The sequence below is a fragment of the Myxine glutinosa genome, chromosome 2 (genome assembly GCF_964187855.1).
Source record: "Myxine glutinosa chromosome 2, kmMyxGlut1.1, whole genome shotgun sequence".
NCBI lineage: Eukaryota > Metazoa > Chordata > Myxini > Myxiniformes > Myxinidae > Myxine > Myxine glutinosa.
This window is the reverse complement of record NC_136262.1, coordinates 173,731,481-173,748,876: the sequence shown is the minus strand read 5'-3', so window position 1 is coordinate 173,748,876 and position 17,396 is coordinate 173,731,481. Positions and strand designations below refer to the sequence as shown.

General features: G+C 41.3%; 1 protein-coding gene across 12 annotated transcripts in view; it reads right to left on the bottom strand.

The window, feature by feature from the left end:
• The window catches only part of ADD1 (adducin 1), a 195,658-nt gene that overhangs the window by 45,846 nt on the left and 132,416 nt on the right, over positions 1-17,396 (bottom strand). For 6 of the 12 annotated variants that reach the window (XM_068106758.2, XM_078771945.1, XM_078771942.1 and 3 more), the window contains 3 exons: positions 8,822-8,920; positions 6,998-7,162; positions 6,645-6,887 (listed from right to left, as the gene is read on the bottom strand). In XM_068106758.2, the coding sequence (XP_067962859.2) occupies positions 6,645-6,887; positions 6,998-7,162; positions 8,822-8,920 (507 nt within the window). Of the gene's footprint in view, positions 1-6,575; positions 6,888-6,997; positions 7,163-8,821; positions 8,921-17,396 lie in introns of all 12 variants that reach the window. The other 6 variants (XM_068106756.2, XM_068106754.2, XM_068106757.2 and 3 more) reach the window with 1 other exon arrangement.

The following is a 17,396-nucleotide window of genomic DNA, read 5'->3' as shown; positions in this document are numbered from 1 at the left end:
CTATCGTCAAGATGGCCGCGTCCGAGTGCGCAGACAAGTGCATGAAGCCTACAACAAAGATTGTATAGTGCCAAGCTGGAGGTGGTGGGGTGACCATTTGGGCTGCTTTTCATGCAGGGGGCAAAACTGACCTGGTTGTTCTGAATGGAAACCTGAACCAGTTCAAGTACAGGGCCATTCTGGAAGAAACATTGCTTCCATTTGCTCGTGCAGCCTTTCGAGGAAACTTTGTCTTCCAAGATGACAATGCACGGCCTCATCGTGCTCGCATGATCCAACACTTTCTTGCTGACCGTGGTGTAGAGCATATGGAGTGGCCTGCCATGTCCCCGGATATGAGTCCGATAGAGAACTTGTGGGCAGAATTAATGCGTCAAATCGACCACTTGGACCAGCAGCTGACCTCTGTGCGTGAATTGCAGCAGGCTATTGTCACTGCATGGCAAGCGATTCCTGTCCAAACCTTGGCAAATCTCGTGAACAGCATGCCTCAATGTGTACGTGCTCTCCTGAATGTTCGTGGGGGTTACACGAAGTACTGAACTGTAATTTTACTGTCCGAAATCCCAGTCGTGATTTAACTTTTGTTTTTGTTAAAAAACAAATTTGGTTAATGTGCAAAATAAAGAGATACTTCTGGAAAACGTACAGAAGTTTAATACAGTACTGTCCATGAATTGAGTTCGATATCAGTTTACATCACTTTCAAGGATCAATTTATTTGTTTCGAAATGTCAAATGTGGTTTTTGTTTCTTTTAAAGGTCACATTAACAAAATGTAGAATAATTTCAACATAATTCCAATGAACTTTTGGTTCTAAGACATTTTGAAAAGTAAGTTCACCCCACAAAAAAATATTCCATATTAAATGCCAAGTCTGTATATATATATATATATATATATATATATATATATATATATATATATATATATATATATATATATATATATATATATATATATATATATATATATATATATATCCAAATATATGTGCAGTTCTCCAGCTTTCATTGAGTGCAAGTAATGACGTCACTGCCATGTACATACGCTCTGCCTGTCAAGCTCTCAAGAGAACCCTCTGACAGAGCAGAATTTTGATCTTAGTTCAGATACTGTCATAAGTGTCTTATCATGTCATAAGTGATGGCACTTATCGCTCCCATTAAGGTACAGCATAGGTGGATGGGATACCTTAATGGCGGTTCACCACTGATGGTATGAAATCGCAAAGTGACTGGTATATAACCGAAAGGTTTTCAGAGTCATAAGTGTATGCAGTACTCACTGCGTTGCCCTGATGAGCCCCAAAAGGGCGAAACCAGGTCGGTAACTGTGAGTTTTACATACACTTTTGACAGTATCTGAACTAAGATCAAAATTCTGCTCTGTCAGAGGGTTCTCTTGAGAGCTTGACAGGCAGAGCGTATGTACATGGCAGTGACGTCATTACTTGCGCTCATTGAAGGCTGGAGAACTGCACATATATTTGGATTGGTTTGCTCCCGGCTGCATCCAGGGGATTCCATATAATGAGTGGATACCAGAGGTAATGTGCCATGTGGCAGATGGCACTTATCGCTCCCATTAAGGTACAGCATAGCTGGATGGGATACCTTAATGGCGGTTCACCACTGATGGTATGAAATCGCAAAGTGACTGATGTGTGTGTGTGTGTGTGTGTGTGTGTGTGTGTGTGTGTGTGTGTGTGTGTATATATATATATATATATATATATATATATATATATATACATATATATATATATATATATATATATATATATATATATATAAGCATCAGCGTGTCTGGCCAGGCCATAACTGTTTTACCATTCAAGCTTTTGTCTAATTTCAACCAGTCTATTATGAGAATATGGAGAATGCAAATTAATAAAATTACCTTCTTTTTTTCTTTTTTAAACCTGTTGTTTTCATCAAGTTCAGTTTTGAGTACAAAGGGGACGCGGACAGGCTTTACGTTTTGAAATGCTTTCTAGTTTACTTTGGATTGGAAATAATAAAATCAATAAACTAGCATTTCTTTGTCATTTTAGCGTCATACACAGCGGACTATTGTTTAATGCATTATTTTCCTACGGTACAATATATCGTAAATAAACACCCTGGCAATATTGCTTTAATTAATGATTTAAGAGCTTTTTACATCAAACAGTTTTGTCTTGCTGATAGCAATTTAACAGATTTAAGCTCGAAACTGCTGTCTGGTTTTTTTTTTGTTTGTTTTTTTTGTTTTTTTTGTATACAAGATCGAGGCTCGTGAAAGAGCTAACATTAATCACACAAAAAGACAAACCGACACACAAAACACAAAAAACAAGGGGAGCGGCAGACAAGATGGGGAGAGAGGGGGAAGGACACAAAAGAGAGGGGGAAGTGGGGGAAGGACACAAACACAACATTTGAGAGCAGGGACATCGGGAGGACTTGGGGGGAGGTGGGAGAGGATTAAAACATATGAACACTGCAAGGACTCTGGGGTGAATTACCGGGGGTAGAAAAGATCAAGGTTTTCGATGGGGGAAGATAAGAGATGGTGGTGAACAGCTGTTTTAAAGACCTGGAGGGAGGAGTGGGATTGAAGGGAGTGGGGGAGTTTGTTCCAGAGGCGGGAGAAAAGGGGAATGAAAGAGTGAAGGTGAGCAGAGAGCCTAGACTTTGGCAGTTTAACCATAAGAGGGTTGCAGGCAGATCTTGTGCGACCTGAAGGAATATTGGGGGGACAGAGCACAGAGAGAGCTGGGGGAGCAAGGCCGGAGAGGAGTCGGTAGAAGACAGAAAGACCACCAACCTGCCTGCGGTGAGTGAGTGAAAGGCCCTCGGCGTTGACTACATCGCAGGAGATTCCAATGATTCTGAAAGCTTTGGCCTCAACAGCGTGAAGCCGAGCAAGGTGTGAGGCAGGAGCACCAGCCCAGAGGGGGGAACAGTATTCCATTGAGCTGCGGATGAAAGCCTTGTATGTGGTGAGGAGCTCAGGTGTGCCAAGGAAGGACTTCGCACGACGGAGGATGCCCAGTCGGCGACTGGCTTTGGAGGCCAGCTTGGAAATGTGGTTTTCCCAAGAAAGATCATGGCAGATAGTGAGACCCAAAAGCTTGAGCGACAGAACTTCTTGGAGAGGATTGTTGAGAAAGTAGATGGGAGGGTTGTCCAGTCGGTCCTTTCGGAGAGACATTGTAAGAGTGTGAGATTTGTCAGGATTGAAAGACATGTTCCACTTGTTTGACCAGTCTGTGATTTTGTCCAGGTCTGCAGAGAGTGAGGAGGCTGCAGACTGCCGATCTGAGGGATGAGGAATGGAGCGACAGAGAGTAGAGTCGTCAGCAAAGAGATAGAGAGGATTTTCAAGAGAGTCAGAGAGATCATTGATGAAGACCAGAAAAAGCACAGGGCCCAGAACACTACCTTGGGGAACTCCAGCCTGAACAGGTAGAGGAGATGAGAGAAACCCATTCAGGGCCACACGTTGACTACGACCAGAGAGGAAGTCCGCCAGCCATGCGTGGAGATTTCCATGGATACCAAAGGAGGAGAGTTTGGAGAGCAGAGCAGGGTGCCAGACCGTATCGAAGGCACGTGAAATGTCAAGGGAGACAGCTCTAATTTCCTGTTTGGCGTTGAGGACCTCCATCCATTGTTGAGAAAGCAGAAGCAGCATGTCCAGAGTAGAGTGACCAGGTCTGAAACCAAATTGATGATCAGAGATCAAGCCATTGGAGAAGAGGAAAGATTTAATATCTGAAGCAATGATGGATTCCATGACTTTGCTGATAATTGGGAGAAGGGTGATTGGTCTGTAGTTGCTGGGATCTGTTTTTGCACCTTTTTTGTGCAAAGCGGTGATGTTGGCTGATTTCCAAGCAGATGGCAGATGACCTTGAGCAAAAGAGAGGGTGAAGAGAACAGAAAGAGGGAGTGAAAGAGCAGAAGAACATGATTTTAGGACCCGTGGGCTGATGCCGTCAGGACCAGTTGCAGAATCAGAGTCGAGGGTTGACAGAAACTTTTCCACCTTGTCAGGAGGAAAGGACACAGAGTCCAGGAGCAGCTGGATACGACTGGGTACGGTGGGTACAGAGAGGGATGGGTTTGGGACACAAGATTTAGAGGCAAACACAGAGTTGAGGCATTCAGCTTTTTCACGTGCGGAGTCAGCCGTTAAGCCATTTGAGGTGAGGGAGGGGATGGAGGGGGAACAAACACCAGAAACAGATTTGACCAGACGCCACCAGGATTTGGAAGAGGGAGACAGATAAGAGAGTTCGGTCTTGAGAATGGTGAGATATTGTTTCCTGGCTCTCCTGAGGGTGGACACACACTTGTTTCGGGCTTTGTGAAAGGAAATGAGATTTCCTTCCGTTGGATTTGCTTTCCAGGAGACGAAAGCAAGTTGTTTCAGGGCAACAGCCTCACCACAAGATTCCGTGTACCATGGACGGGAGGAAGGGTATGACAACTGAAGACGAGATGGTATAAATCTGTGCATGAGAGAGAGCAATTTACTTTGAAAGAATTCCCAGGATGAGTTGATGTCAGAAGCGGTAGAGATGGGAGACCAGTCCAGATGATTGATGGCTGCTTGAAGACCGTGCCAGTTGGCCTGAGTGAAATGCCAGACTCGTCGACGCTGAGGAGGCTCTCTGAGAATGGTCAGAGAGATGTCCACTTTGACAAGCACATGATCAGATGAGCCGATTGGAGCAGAAGAAGAGCAGCAGACATTTTCAGGGAAGTTTGTCATAACCAAATCCAGAAGAGAAGATGCTCCGTTGACTGAGATCCGGGTCGGGAAATTGACAGATTGTGTCAGTCCCAGTGAGTCGCAGAAGTCCTTTGCTGAAGAGCCATGGCTGGTGAGAGAGGTACCCACACCCAGCCAACTGGCATGGTGACAATTGAAATCACCACATATGAGGAAGAGAGAGTTGGGATGGGTAGATAGAAGTTGGTCCATATTATCAGACAGTGAGATGTAGATGGAGTCATCGCTGATTGGTGGACGGTACAACACACATATGAACAAAAGGTGGGAGCGAAGGGGAAGCCGTAGCCAAAGGTATTCCTGGGGGTGAGGTGGAGAGAGGGCAGTGGAGGGCGAGTGAGGAAGAGAGTTTTTTATAAAGATAGCAACCCCACCTCCAGGACGAGGCTCAGGTCGATCATACCGGAGGAGGGAGTAACCTGGGAGAGATACCAAGGCATCAGAGACATCATGAAGGAGGAAAGTTTCTGTTTAGCAGATCACATCTGGTTTGTCAGAAGCAACCTGTATGGAGAGGTCAGTCAAGTTTGAGCGAAGGCCCCGGATGTTTGAGGTCCATACCGTTAATGAAGAGGAAGGGGGAGCATCGGGTCCAGAACAGGGGGGGGGAGGGGTAGGGTAAGATGTGGAAGAGGAGGAAGAGGTAGGGAGAGCTGTTGAAGGTGTGTCGGAGATTACAGAATAGCTTGGAGAAAGGGAAGAATGGGGCAGACAAAAGGTTTGATGGTGATTGGGAGAGGCACAGTGAGGTGTTATTTGAGGAGGGGGAAGAGCAAGGCAGAAGGTTTGGGGAGATGAAGGTGAAAGTTGGAAGGAGGAAGAAGCAGGGAGGATGCTTTGAGGAGGAGGGGTGAGAGGGGAGTCTAGGAGGGGAGGAGCTTTTGTTGGTAAAAAGGGGAGGAGAGGGGAGGAGCTGGTTGGCAGCTTTTGTTGGTAAAAACTTTTGCGAATGCTCGTGTCAAATGCACACTTCCCCTTTTGCATGGTGCCCTGTGGAGATATAGAATGTTCAGAGATTTTCCACTCTTGCCTCTTGTTGCTATTTGGGAAACCCCTTATGAAAATGCATTTTTGACAAACCAAGTGTTTGCTGAGGGGTTTTTTTTTCTGGCGGTGTTTAAAATGCTCAATGCACGAGCAAAGCAGTGAATAGTTACTCTCCAGTCAAAAGAATAATCTTTTCCATCACGTGTAGTATTTGTAAACTTCTCCAGAGATCATCTTTGAACCCTATATTTTCCTACTTTAAAACCATTGACCTAACTCTTGATTGTTGCACAAGAAAAGGTATCACAAAGAAAAAAATTAATGCATTCACGATACTACATTGTATTTCCTGCAATCACACGTCTTCCTTCGGCAAATGTTTAATGATACAATTTTCATACCTGACAGCTTTCAATATTAAGCTTGCCGTTAATTTTAAAAGCATCTACAATTATTTTGAGAATAAATTTGGAGTCTGTAAGCTGGATATTAAATAACATCGAGAGTTAAATTGTCATAATTTTATTTTTTCTCCAGCAATTCTATGTCAGGCTAATAACATATTTGCCAACTCTCAATACCACGCAATAGAGTTAATAATTCTTGAAAGTTTTGCAGAAGTGAAAAAGTGCTCCTGCAATTCTGACCAGAAACCTCAGACAATTTCCAAGTAAGGTTACAGTTCTTTGGACGCCATAGGAAGTAGAGTTGTGAAGTCCTGCTCACGCAAGAGGAAACCAAAGAAAATAAATACAGGGAGTGTGAAGAAGCAAGAGAGAAGAGAAGAGAAAGAGGAACAGACCAAGCAGTTTGTGAAACAGCTGGGCACGCCGGCGGGATAGGCGGCACTGGGCCGACTTGGCAGCCACACCTTGGTCTTGGTGCCACCATCGTTCTCGCCGGCGTCGACACGCATGTAGGCGTTGGGCGAGTGTAGCCAGCGAGCCCGCTCACGCTGCTGCCTAGCAACGGCGAGATGCCGTAATGGTGAGCGAGGACCTGGCTCGTCATCGAGATAAAAGCCCGTCGCAGACGGAGGCACTTCGACCTCACCACGTGCACGCACACGATCCCGCACAATTGGGTTACGGTATGGGTAACCTGTGCGGTATCCCTGAAAAAAAATGAGTGAGTGAGTATGGGAAAGAGTGAGTGAGTGAGTGACAGTCAGCCAGGTAAGAGAACAATCAACAAGAGATAAGTAGACCACAGAGTAAACCTCACCATGTTGTCCATCATTCTCATGAGGCTTTCAAACTCTTGATCACCAATCCCCCAGATGTTCTGGCCATTCATGTTAACATTGACTCCGACTGTACGAGGGGACAACTTCTCTTTATCTAGTAGGCGCACATTCTCCATTCCACCAGCGCTCGCCAGTGTGCGAACCTACACGGCATATATGTTGAGCACATCTATCATGTCACATGGAAACAAGCAATAAAACAACTCTCTGTAACAAGCGGATTGGTAATATGGCTTCACAATTAAAGGACTTTTCAAAACCAATTCTTAAGCTTAAGCTCAGGATTTCAGATCGTAGCATGATAAATCCCAAAACACAGTTACGCATTAACAGGCCACATGCAGTTCCTGTTGACAAAAAACGAAAACTTGTGGAAATTTTAATTTAACACAAGACAGTTTGTGGTTGGACGAGTGGGAGACCTAGATGACAATTTTGGCAATTAACTATTTACACCCTCCCATTGGATAAATAATTAAAAAAAGAAGCTTATTCGACAAAATTAATATAATTCTGTTTGTCTGCTTGCCATTTTCAGCTGGATATCTCCAACGTTATGAACAGATTCAGACAAAACTTGGTGGACATGGTTGGATGTGTGACAAGGACAAATTGATCAGATTTTGGTGAAGATGAGGATCCGGATACAATAAGTTTTTAATTTCTTAAGTGATTCTTCACCATTGAGAGATGGGGCCAAAAACGACAAATAGCCGGATATCTCAAAAAGTGGTGGACGAGTTATGACAAAACTAGGTGGACGAGTTGGTTGGATGACAAGAACAAGCTGATTTGATTTTGGTTCAGGTCCAGATGCAGATCTGGCCTATCAGTGGGATACAAAACGGAAACTGTTCAGCCTGGCGGAGGTATGCGCTCAAGTTATCCATGTTAGATCAACATGCTACATGTTATGCTCGGACATTAGGAGTTAGTTTCCGGTGGTCACCTGGTCAATCTTAAAGATTCACCAATCCCAGCCTCTTTGCCATTCCCCAACAAAACAATGTTTTTGTTTTCTTCTTTATGAGAGGGGATTGCAGAAGTCGTAATTAGTCAAAAGATGAGATGCTAGGGTTATAATAGATAATTCCTTCCCTCCTTCCTCCTCCCCCGAAAAAAGATCATGATACTAAAAAATGTCAGGACCTCAATTCCTTCACAGCAACAAGTGATACATAATCAATGCAATGTCTTTAGAGCATAGCGAACTAACGAGAATGGGTAAAAGAACAACCACAATAAATTCACGAATAACAACACATTTGGAAAAGCAAAATTTGAATGATGTGAGAGAACCAAGGTGTCCTTGGAAGGAGAACCAAGGAAGGGTGTCCAAACTACGCATTGGAAATAAGGGAAATTCAAGATATTTGCAAAGTTTCAAGCAAAACAGTGTGTGCTCAACATGCCAGGATAAAATGGGAAAAAACATATCAAACATCTCACAAAATTATTCAGTAAAGCAAAGAATAGAAAGACCTCGTAAAAGGAACGCCATTTTTTAAGCAGACAAAGCAGAAGACCAGGTATTCGAAAACTAGCTCCTTTGGCCAAGAGGTGCACACTACACGTACTACACCGACATTTCTTCACAATTGAAACTTCAGAATGAGAATTTTAAAAGCAGCATCTTTTTCGGAATACAGATTTGTAGGTGTTTGTAAAACCACAAAACGCTAAACAACCTGGAATCAAAACAGCAGCTTTAACAATGGCGAAGGCAAGCGCACAATAGGCAAACACCTTTACTGTATACAATAGAGAAACCCATGTCGTAGTTACAGACAGAGAAGATTTACCTGGATCTCACAGGCATACACAAGGTCATACATTTTCAGGAAGGCTTCCTCAACGCTACGGCCCAGCACCACCAAGCCATGATTCCGTAGAATCATTACCTGCCGACAATTAAATCAGCATCAGAGGCAAAACGTATCCTGTCAGTAGCCTGAGAATCAATGTAGAGTCCTCACATTTTGTCCAAAGTTAGGACCCAAAATTTTCAAGCCATAACGTTTATCACCATTCAGTTAGTCTCTACTCTCAAAAATGTCATAACTCCTAGCTGTGTGAGTGCCTTACATTAAGATCACTGCAACTCTCCAGGGCAATGACCATAAATTACATAACTTACAAACATAACTTATACGGCAGAAGACATGCACTGGAGTGTATTTGCTCAGATGAATGCTGCTCTGTAGTAGAGCAGCTACAGGAAGGAGGTAAAGGAGATGCCACATGAGTTTCAAACCAGTGTTTAACATTGCAAGATGTTACCATATTTGCCTGAAAACATTGCAAATCTTCCTATTCTTACAAGGGAACTCAAGAAAACATGTCGACGTTGTGTCTTCCATTCTCTACCCCTTTCAAAATGGATGATATGTAATATTTTCTGTCAATGCTTTTAAGATCGCTATACATATGCATCATTGCAGTGTTTTCGAAATTAAGAGTTTAGCACCTGTTGTGCAAATGTTCTTAACCACACGTGTGTAAGTGGGCTTAAGCAATTGGTTCACTCTCTGTCTGACAAACTTCAGTCGGTGATCAAGGAACTACACTGTCCTGAAGAAGACGAACTTGCAGCTTTGCAGTAAACTGGCTATGAATTATGGCAAATTGTAGAGTCCCATCCCAATCACATGCACAGAGGAGTGAGGTAATTATTTACTATGCCTGCCTGGGTAGCAGTCAAACAAAATTGAAAATCATTTCAAACAAGAAACTTACTGTTTTCAGCGATCTAATAAAAGACAAATAACAGGCACGAATAACTACGGTAACGTGTTAACCACGGTGGTGTCAAAAAAAAAGACGGTGCATCAGCGGCGATTACTTTCTGATCCAATGGGTTAAAACCTACGTCATTTCAATTTAATTATACATTTTAGCGTTGAACTCAAATTGCCTTGTTCCAATTTTTTCCCAAAATTCCTCAATTTCGTCTTACTCGAGTAAAACGTTATGCCATCTCGACCCATCAAATTTGCTGCACACTCTGAGGGTGGAGTAACGACATTCAGACAAAAATGGCGGTATCTAGCGATGCAACGACAGAGCTAGCCTCGTTCAAAATATATGTTTATTTGATGTATGTTTTTCTCATGGATCGTTCCAAAATTGTCAGTTTCTCAAAAAAAAAGTTGGCAGAAGGTTCAGCCCTGGTCTGTTGTGTTTGACCCACTCGCTTCATATGGTTACCATCACACCTGTTATTCAAATTTCATAAACAAAGCTAACATAAATCATGCTCAAAAATGTAAAGCAAGAGTTCAAAAGACCCATCCCATGTCCTTTTTCTCAAGACTACATTGGGTAAGGTGTTCTATGAACTCTAGTTGGTACTTTCTATTTTTTTTTATTTGCACATTTACAATGTTTTGTGCATGTTCACTAGCCTATCCCCTGCGCAGCAGGAGACTGGGTTTTGTAATCACTTCTGTGTGTCTGTCTGTGTGTCTGTCCAGGCCGTAACCTTTTTTTAACCATTTGAGCTTTTGTCAAATTTTCACCAAAGCTTTATTTTAATACAGAGAAGGGAAATTAATAATTTTGTCAAAAGGTCAAAAGATTAAAGGTCAGCGACACCTAAAATCATAAATTTTCATCCAATTTCCCCGAAATATCAATTTACCATTTGAGTTTTGTCATCATATTTTCACGAAAGGATTATGAGAATATAGAGAAGGTAAATTAATAATTTGGTCAAAAGATCAAAGGTCAGCATCACATGCCTTCATCAATTTTTCACCTGATTGATCTGAAATTTTAAGAATTTGCATATTGAGTCACAGAATTGGTTCACCAATCAAAAGCTAGAAGCTGAATATTTTTTTTCGATCTAAAGCACAAAGGTCAAGACTGCATAAAATCATCAATTTTCATTTTGAATTTTTTTTTTGATGGTTTTTGTTATTTGAGCATACGGAAGAAGATGGCTGAATACAAATGGACACAGACAGGCTTTGCCTTTTCAGATGCTTTCTAGTTACCCATTGTAGTGCTGTGATTTTTTTTTAATGCATATTTGAAACGATGCATCAGTAGGGGGAAAATGGGGGTTCTGAGGCACATTAAATTTAACATTAAAGTCAATGGGAAAAAAGGGAAAAACTTATTGACTCACACACCCTCTATCATAAAATTACACCCCTTTTTCTCTCAAAAAATTGCGTCCACTTTTTACGAAGCTAATTTACTAACTACTAAAACACATAGAATTTAAAATTGAAGTCAATGGGGAAAGAGCTAAAAACTTAATAACTCACTGGATTTTCAACCAGATTTCACCATATTTTGGGACAACCTATTTCCAAATATTAAATCCTCAATAGACCTAACTACGACTCATAGGTTCGAAAACACATTAAATATAACATTGAAGTCAATGGGAAAAATTATGAAAACTTATTGACACCTAACTACTCATAGGTTCCAGCTCACCTCAAATTTAACATTGAAGCCAATGGGGAAAAGTATGGAAACCTATTGGCTCAAACCACCTATCTTGAAAAATTACACCCCTTTTCTCCCTCCTAAGCCCCGCCCACTTTTACTAAGCCCCGCCCACTTTCCCAAAACCTTGCCCATGGCTTGAAATGCCAGGCATGCCAGGCTTGAAAAATTACACCCTTTTTCTCCCTGCATTTAACTTATTAACTCCCCCCATTTTTCATGATACTCATGCAGAGACCCAACGAATATTTGTGTTTCATTTTTAGGAAATAACTTAATTCTCTTAGAAGAACAATCACCATCTAGAATATTTACAAATGTTATATTAGAATTTAACTCTCGGTTTAGGTATCGCCATTGAGCTGATATGAAATGATAAACTTCTCTTAATGTTCTTGTTTGAGCACCTCCCGAGCCACATATCATTTTGAGATTGTAGTAAATTATTTTCCCCCCAATCTCTTGGCAATCACTTTTTTGTCTAATAAATACAATGTTTCAAAACACAAAAGACAAATTTCAATCAATCTCCTCATTTAAAAAAGATACTGAAATATATTGCACTGATGTAAAATTGAACAAAGATGATTTCAATAACTTTTGGATTAAACCTATTATGAAGGATAATATGAGCTACTCAATACCTTTTAAAGGAAGAGCATTCTCTGTCTTTGGGAAGTCGTCAATTAAAGTAATTATAACAAAAGTTTCACCACTATTTATGGAGATTTATAACAAACCAGAGGAGGTAATGAAACATGTAAAAGTATCAAAAAAGAAAACTCTTTTTACTGAAGCTACCGAAAAGGAAGATAAAACTATTAGCTCTAAACACGGTGAAATTTCTATATTCTTTAATAACCTCAAAGATGTCAATCTTGATGAAATGAAAGATGTTAATATATCAGGAGAAATGTCATTTCGTTCAGTCATAGCGAAGAACCATTTTAAAATTACCTTTAATATAAAAAATGTTGTAGTTGAATCTGTTAATGAAAAAAAGTATATGGATATAGACGGTCATGTTTTTTCTTCTAATTAAATACGAGTCATTATTCAAGTGAAGATTTTGTTGATTTTAAAAGTGATGATAGTGGTAGTGAGACTTTGTCTTCGCAAGACAGTTATGATACTGAGAGTTTGTGTTCTAACGATATCTATGAAAGTAGTTTTATGGATGATGATGCTTATGAAAGCACCGATAATTATAGTGAAGATGATTTTTAGTTTAAGCAATCTTTTACTATATAAATATGATAATTTCAAACGACATACCAGATATTGAGCCTCTTGAATTCCATGATTCTCCATATGATAAATTAGAGAATTGTCCGGCTTGTGATAGAGTGGGATTAAATACAGAGTCAAAAGCCCATAAACAATGTTTATTTTGTGATTATCTTTTAATTAATGATGATAAAAAATATATATATATATAACCTTTTTTAATTAGAACCAAAAATGAATTACTTTACAAGATTAATAAGAGAGATGAATGTTCAGCATTATGATGATAATACACCATTTCTTACAAGGCAAGAGACTATTTGTATTGAGGAAATGTATAGGGGCTTAATGATATTTATTATTCAAAATAATTTTAATGGAAATGTTAATACAAGATACTAAATAAATAAAATAATGGATTATCTTGAAATTAAACCTGAACTCAGGATAAAATATAGAGTTTCTAAAAAAGCTCAAAATTAGATGACCTGTTTTCCAAATATATAAATGAATGATTTTTTAACCCGTTTGGGAAAACAAGATAAAATTTAACCATAAAAATCTCCCAACAATTGTTTATTGAACAACTGGGAACAACAATTGTTTTAATGAAGGCTCAGCCATTTTAGATCAGTTGATGAATGAATGAAAATAATTAATAAATGTCAATACAAAGATATTTTATTACATATTAAATAAGATGAGGAGCACAATTCTTAGTTTTAATTTCACAACGAGTGAATACACAGCTTCATTCCCTTACCCATCGGTTTCTGAGGTTTGGGACATGCAATGTAGGGACAATGACAGGGAGATCAGAAGAAGTGGTGGAAGTATTGGTCAGAAGAAGCGTGGACATATGTTGTGTGTAAGAGACGAGATGGAAGGGAAGTGGTGTGAGAATGGTGAAGGGTAGGCAGGAACAGAAATACAAGTTTATGTGGCAAGGGTGCCCGGAGGGCATGAATGGTGTTGGTGTCATGTTTTCTGAGGAGTTTGTAGACAGTGTGGTGAGTGTGACTAGAGTGAGTGATAGGTTGATGATGGTGAAAATGATGATTGGAAAGCTCTTGGTGAACGTCATCTCGGGATATGCTCCGCAGGTTGGTCGGAGCAATGAAGAGAAGGACAAGTTCTGGTGTGCGATAGAGAAGCTGATGGAAAACGTGAAGGATGAGGAAGTTGTTGTGGTAGGAGGAGACCTAAATGGACATGTGGGAAGGAGTATGGACGGTTTTGAGGGAGTTCATGGGGGTTACGGATATGGTGTGAGAAATGGAGAAGGTAAAAGGATTTTGGAGTTTGCTGATGGAGCTGATTTGTTGATTTGTAATACTCAGTTCCAGAAAGAGGATAATAAGCTTGTTACATACACGTCAGGTGGGTCGACGACAACCGTTGACTACCTGATGGTGCGTAGGGGAGATAGGGGGCACCTCCGGGACACAAAGGTGATCCCGGGGGAGGAGGCTGTTTCACAGCACCACTTGGTTGTCTGCGACATAAGGGTGAAAGGTGCGAGGAGAGCTCGGCGGGTGAAGTACCAACCGAGAATGAAGGTGTGGAGGTTGAAAGAGGTGACAGTAAGGGAGGCATTAAAAGAGAGGCTGAGTAGGGTAGAGGATGATGTGGTTGAGCTTGAAAGTGGTTGGATGTCAATGAAAGCTAGTCTGTTGGGAGCCGTTGGTGAGGTATGTGGATGGACAAAAGGACCACCGAGGCACTTGGAAACATGGTGGTGGGATGATGAAGTTGGAAAGAGGATTGACGAGAAGAGGAAGAAGTTCCAGGAGTGGCAGAAAGCGAAGGGTACGGGAGCAGAAAAAGCAGAGCATGAAAGTTATAAGGCAGCCAAGAAGGCTGCAAAGAAAGAGGTAGCAAAGGCGCAGGAGGCATGTAGGAAAATGTTCGGAGAACGCTTGGATTCGGAAGAGGGTCAGAGAGCGGTATTCAGGATTGCAAAGCAGATAGCGAAAGAGAGGTGTGATGTGATGGGGGTGAGTTGCTTGAAGGATGAAGTGGGACAAATCGTTGTGGACCCAGATGGAATTAAAGGAAGATGGAAAAGATATATGGAAATGCTGTTGAATACAGAGAATGAATGGGATGGCAACATAGAGAGTAACCCAGTTTTAGGACCGGCAGAGAAGATAACTGAGAAGGAAGTTGAGGAAGCGATAAAAGCAATGAAGAGTAGAAAAGTGGGAGGGCCGACGGGAGTTGTGGGAGATATGTTGAAGGCAGCAGGAAGTTGGGGTGTGAAGAGAATGACAGAGATCTGTAATCTGGTGGTGAAAGAAGGCCGCATTCCAGTGGATTGGGAACCGAGTACCCTTGTCGCTCTATACAAGGGGAAAGGTGACTCTCTGGACTGTGGCTCGTATCGAGCGATAAAATTATTGGAGCATGGAATGAAGGTATTGGAAAGGGTGTTGGAGAGGAGGATAAGGAAGAAAGTGAAGATCGACAAAATGCAGTTTGGGTTTATGCCAGGAAGAGGAATGACAGACGTGCTCTTTATTGTGAGGCAGTTGCAGGAGAAGTACATGGAGAAGAGGAAGAAGTTGTTTCTTGGGTTTGTTGATCTGGAGAAAGCATTCGATAGGGTTCCACGCGAAGTATTGACATGGGCCTTGAGGAAGTTAGGAGTTGAGGAATGGTTGATCAGAATAGTGATGGCAATGTACAAAAGAGCGCGCACAGCTGTAAGGACGAAGGACGGGAAGAGTGGTGAGTTTGAGGTGAAGGTGGGAGTGCATCAGGGGTCGGTACTAAGTCCACTACTATTTGTAGCTGTGATGGAGGTGCTGGCTCAGAACGTAAAGGAGGGTTTACCTTGGGAGTTGTTGTATGCAGATGATCTGGTGTTGATTGCGGAAAGTATGGATGGACTGAAGGAAAAGATGAACAAGTGGAAGGAATGTATGGAGACAAAAGGTCTGAAGGTGAATATAGGAAAGACGAAGGTGATGGCAAGTGGTAAAGCATGTGGTGAGGTGGAAAGAACTGGGAAGTGGCCATGTGCTGTGTACAGGAAGGGTGTCGGAGTGAACTCCATTTAATGTACAATGTGCGCTGAGTGGGTTCATCAAAAATGTAGTGGTCCGAGAGGGTCATTTACCAGTGTGGCAGCTACATTCAAATGTAAGGTGTGCACAGAGGGAGCTGCAGATGGAGGAAATGTTGAGTTGGATCTTGGAGACGGCGTGAAGCTGGAAGGTGTGAAAACATTTTGCTACCTCGGAGACATGCTGAATGGAGAAGGTGGATCAGACTCGGCAACGGTTGCTCGAGAGATGTGCATGGAAGAAGTTTCGGGAACTGAGTGGCGTGCTGATGAGGAGGGAAGGGTCGTTGAAGCTGAAGGGAAAGGTGTATGCTGCATGTGAGAAGTGTTATGATTTATGGGAGCGAGACATGGGTAATGAACGTAGAGCAGCAACGAAGGCTGGAAAGGGTGGAAATGCGAATGGTTCAGTGGATGTCTGGAGTATCGTTGAGAGAGAGGAAGACAAATGATAAATTGCGAAAGATGATGGGAATAGAGCCTGTGATTGATGCTGTGAAGAGGAACAGGTTGAGATGGTTTGGTCATGTGTTGAGGAAGGATGAAAGTGACTGGTTGAGAAGAGTGATGGAAATGAATGGAGAAGGAAGTAGAGGACGGGGAAGACCGAGAAAGACTTGGCTAAAGATGGTGGAAGAAGAAATGCGGGCAAGTGGGTTAACAAGGGGAGATGCAGAAAATAGGGCAAAATGGAGAAGATCGTCATGGGGACCGCAAGGCTAACCCCCTCTCTCGCAGGGAAAATGGCCTTAAAATGCATGTTGTATTCCCTTACCCACTACAACTTGACCCCACAAAAGAATATGAGGCTTCTTTGTTGTCAATGGAAACTTACAATACCCTTTTTAATATCACAGAGAAAAATAACAAGTTTAGTTATGATTCAGGAAGCGGATACAAAACTATAACAGTTTCATCCGGAGCATACGAGATTTCTCAAATATCTTCTGAAATTTCTCGCCTTATGAAAGAACAAGGTGATGAACCAAAAAATATTGCAATAGATATTCAAAAACATACTTCAAAATCAACTATTAAACTTAAAAATAATTATAAAGTTGATTTCACGATTGAAAATTCATTCAGAGAGCTATTGGGTTTCTCTTCAAAAAAGATTGAAACGAACGGGACGTTTTACAGTGATAATGTCATTCAAATATCCTCCGGTATAAATTCAGTATTAATTCATTGTGATTTGATTGATCGTGCTTATAACGATGGAATAAGAACAAATACAATATTTTCATTCAGCGCATACTCAACCCCGATTGGTTATAAATTCAATATGGAACCAAAAAATCTTGTCTATTTACCTGTGTCAGGAAAAACCATATACAGAGTAAATTTTAGGATAACCGATCAAGATAATCATATGATTTCCTTTCATGAAGAAATTATATCCATCAGAATTCACCTACGTGAAGCTTTCCAATAAATAAATAATGGTTATTGTGAGAAAACACGAGTTGGGAAAATATAAAATAATTACATGCTCAGGCATGTTCCTTTCACCATACTATAAGGGTGAAGGTATGTTTCTTGGTAGAGGATACTATGAACCGAAGAGACAACAGGGTGTAGGGCATCAATTCAGAAATAAAGGAGATGGGATAATTGATACT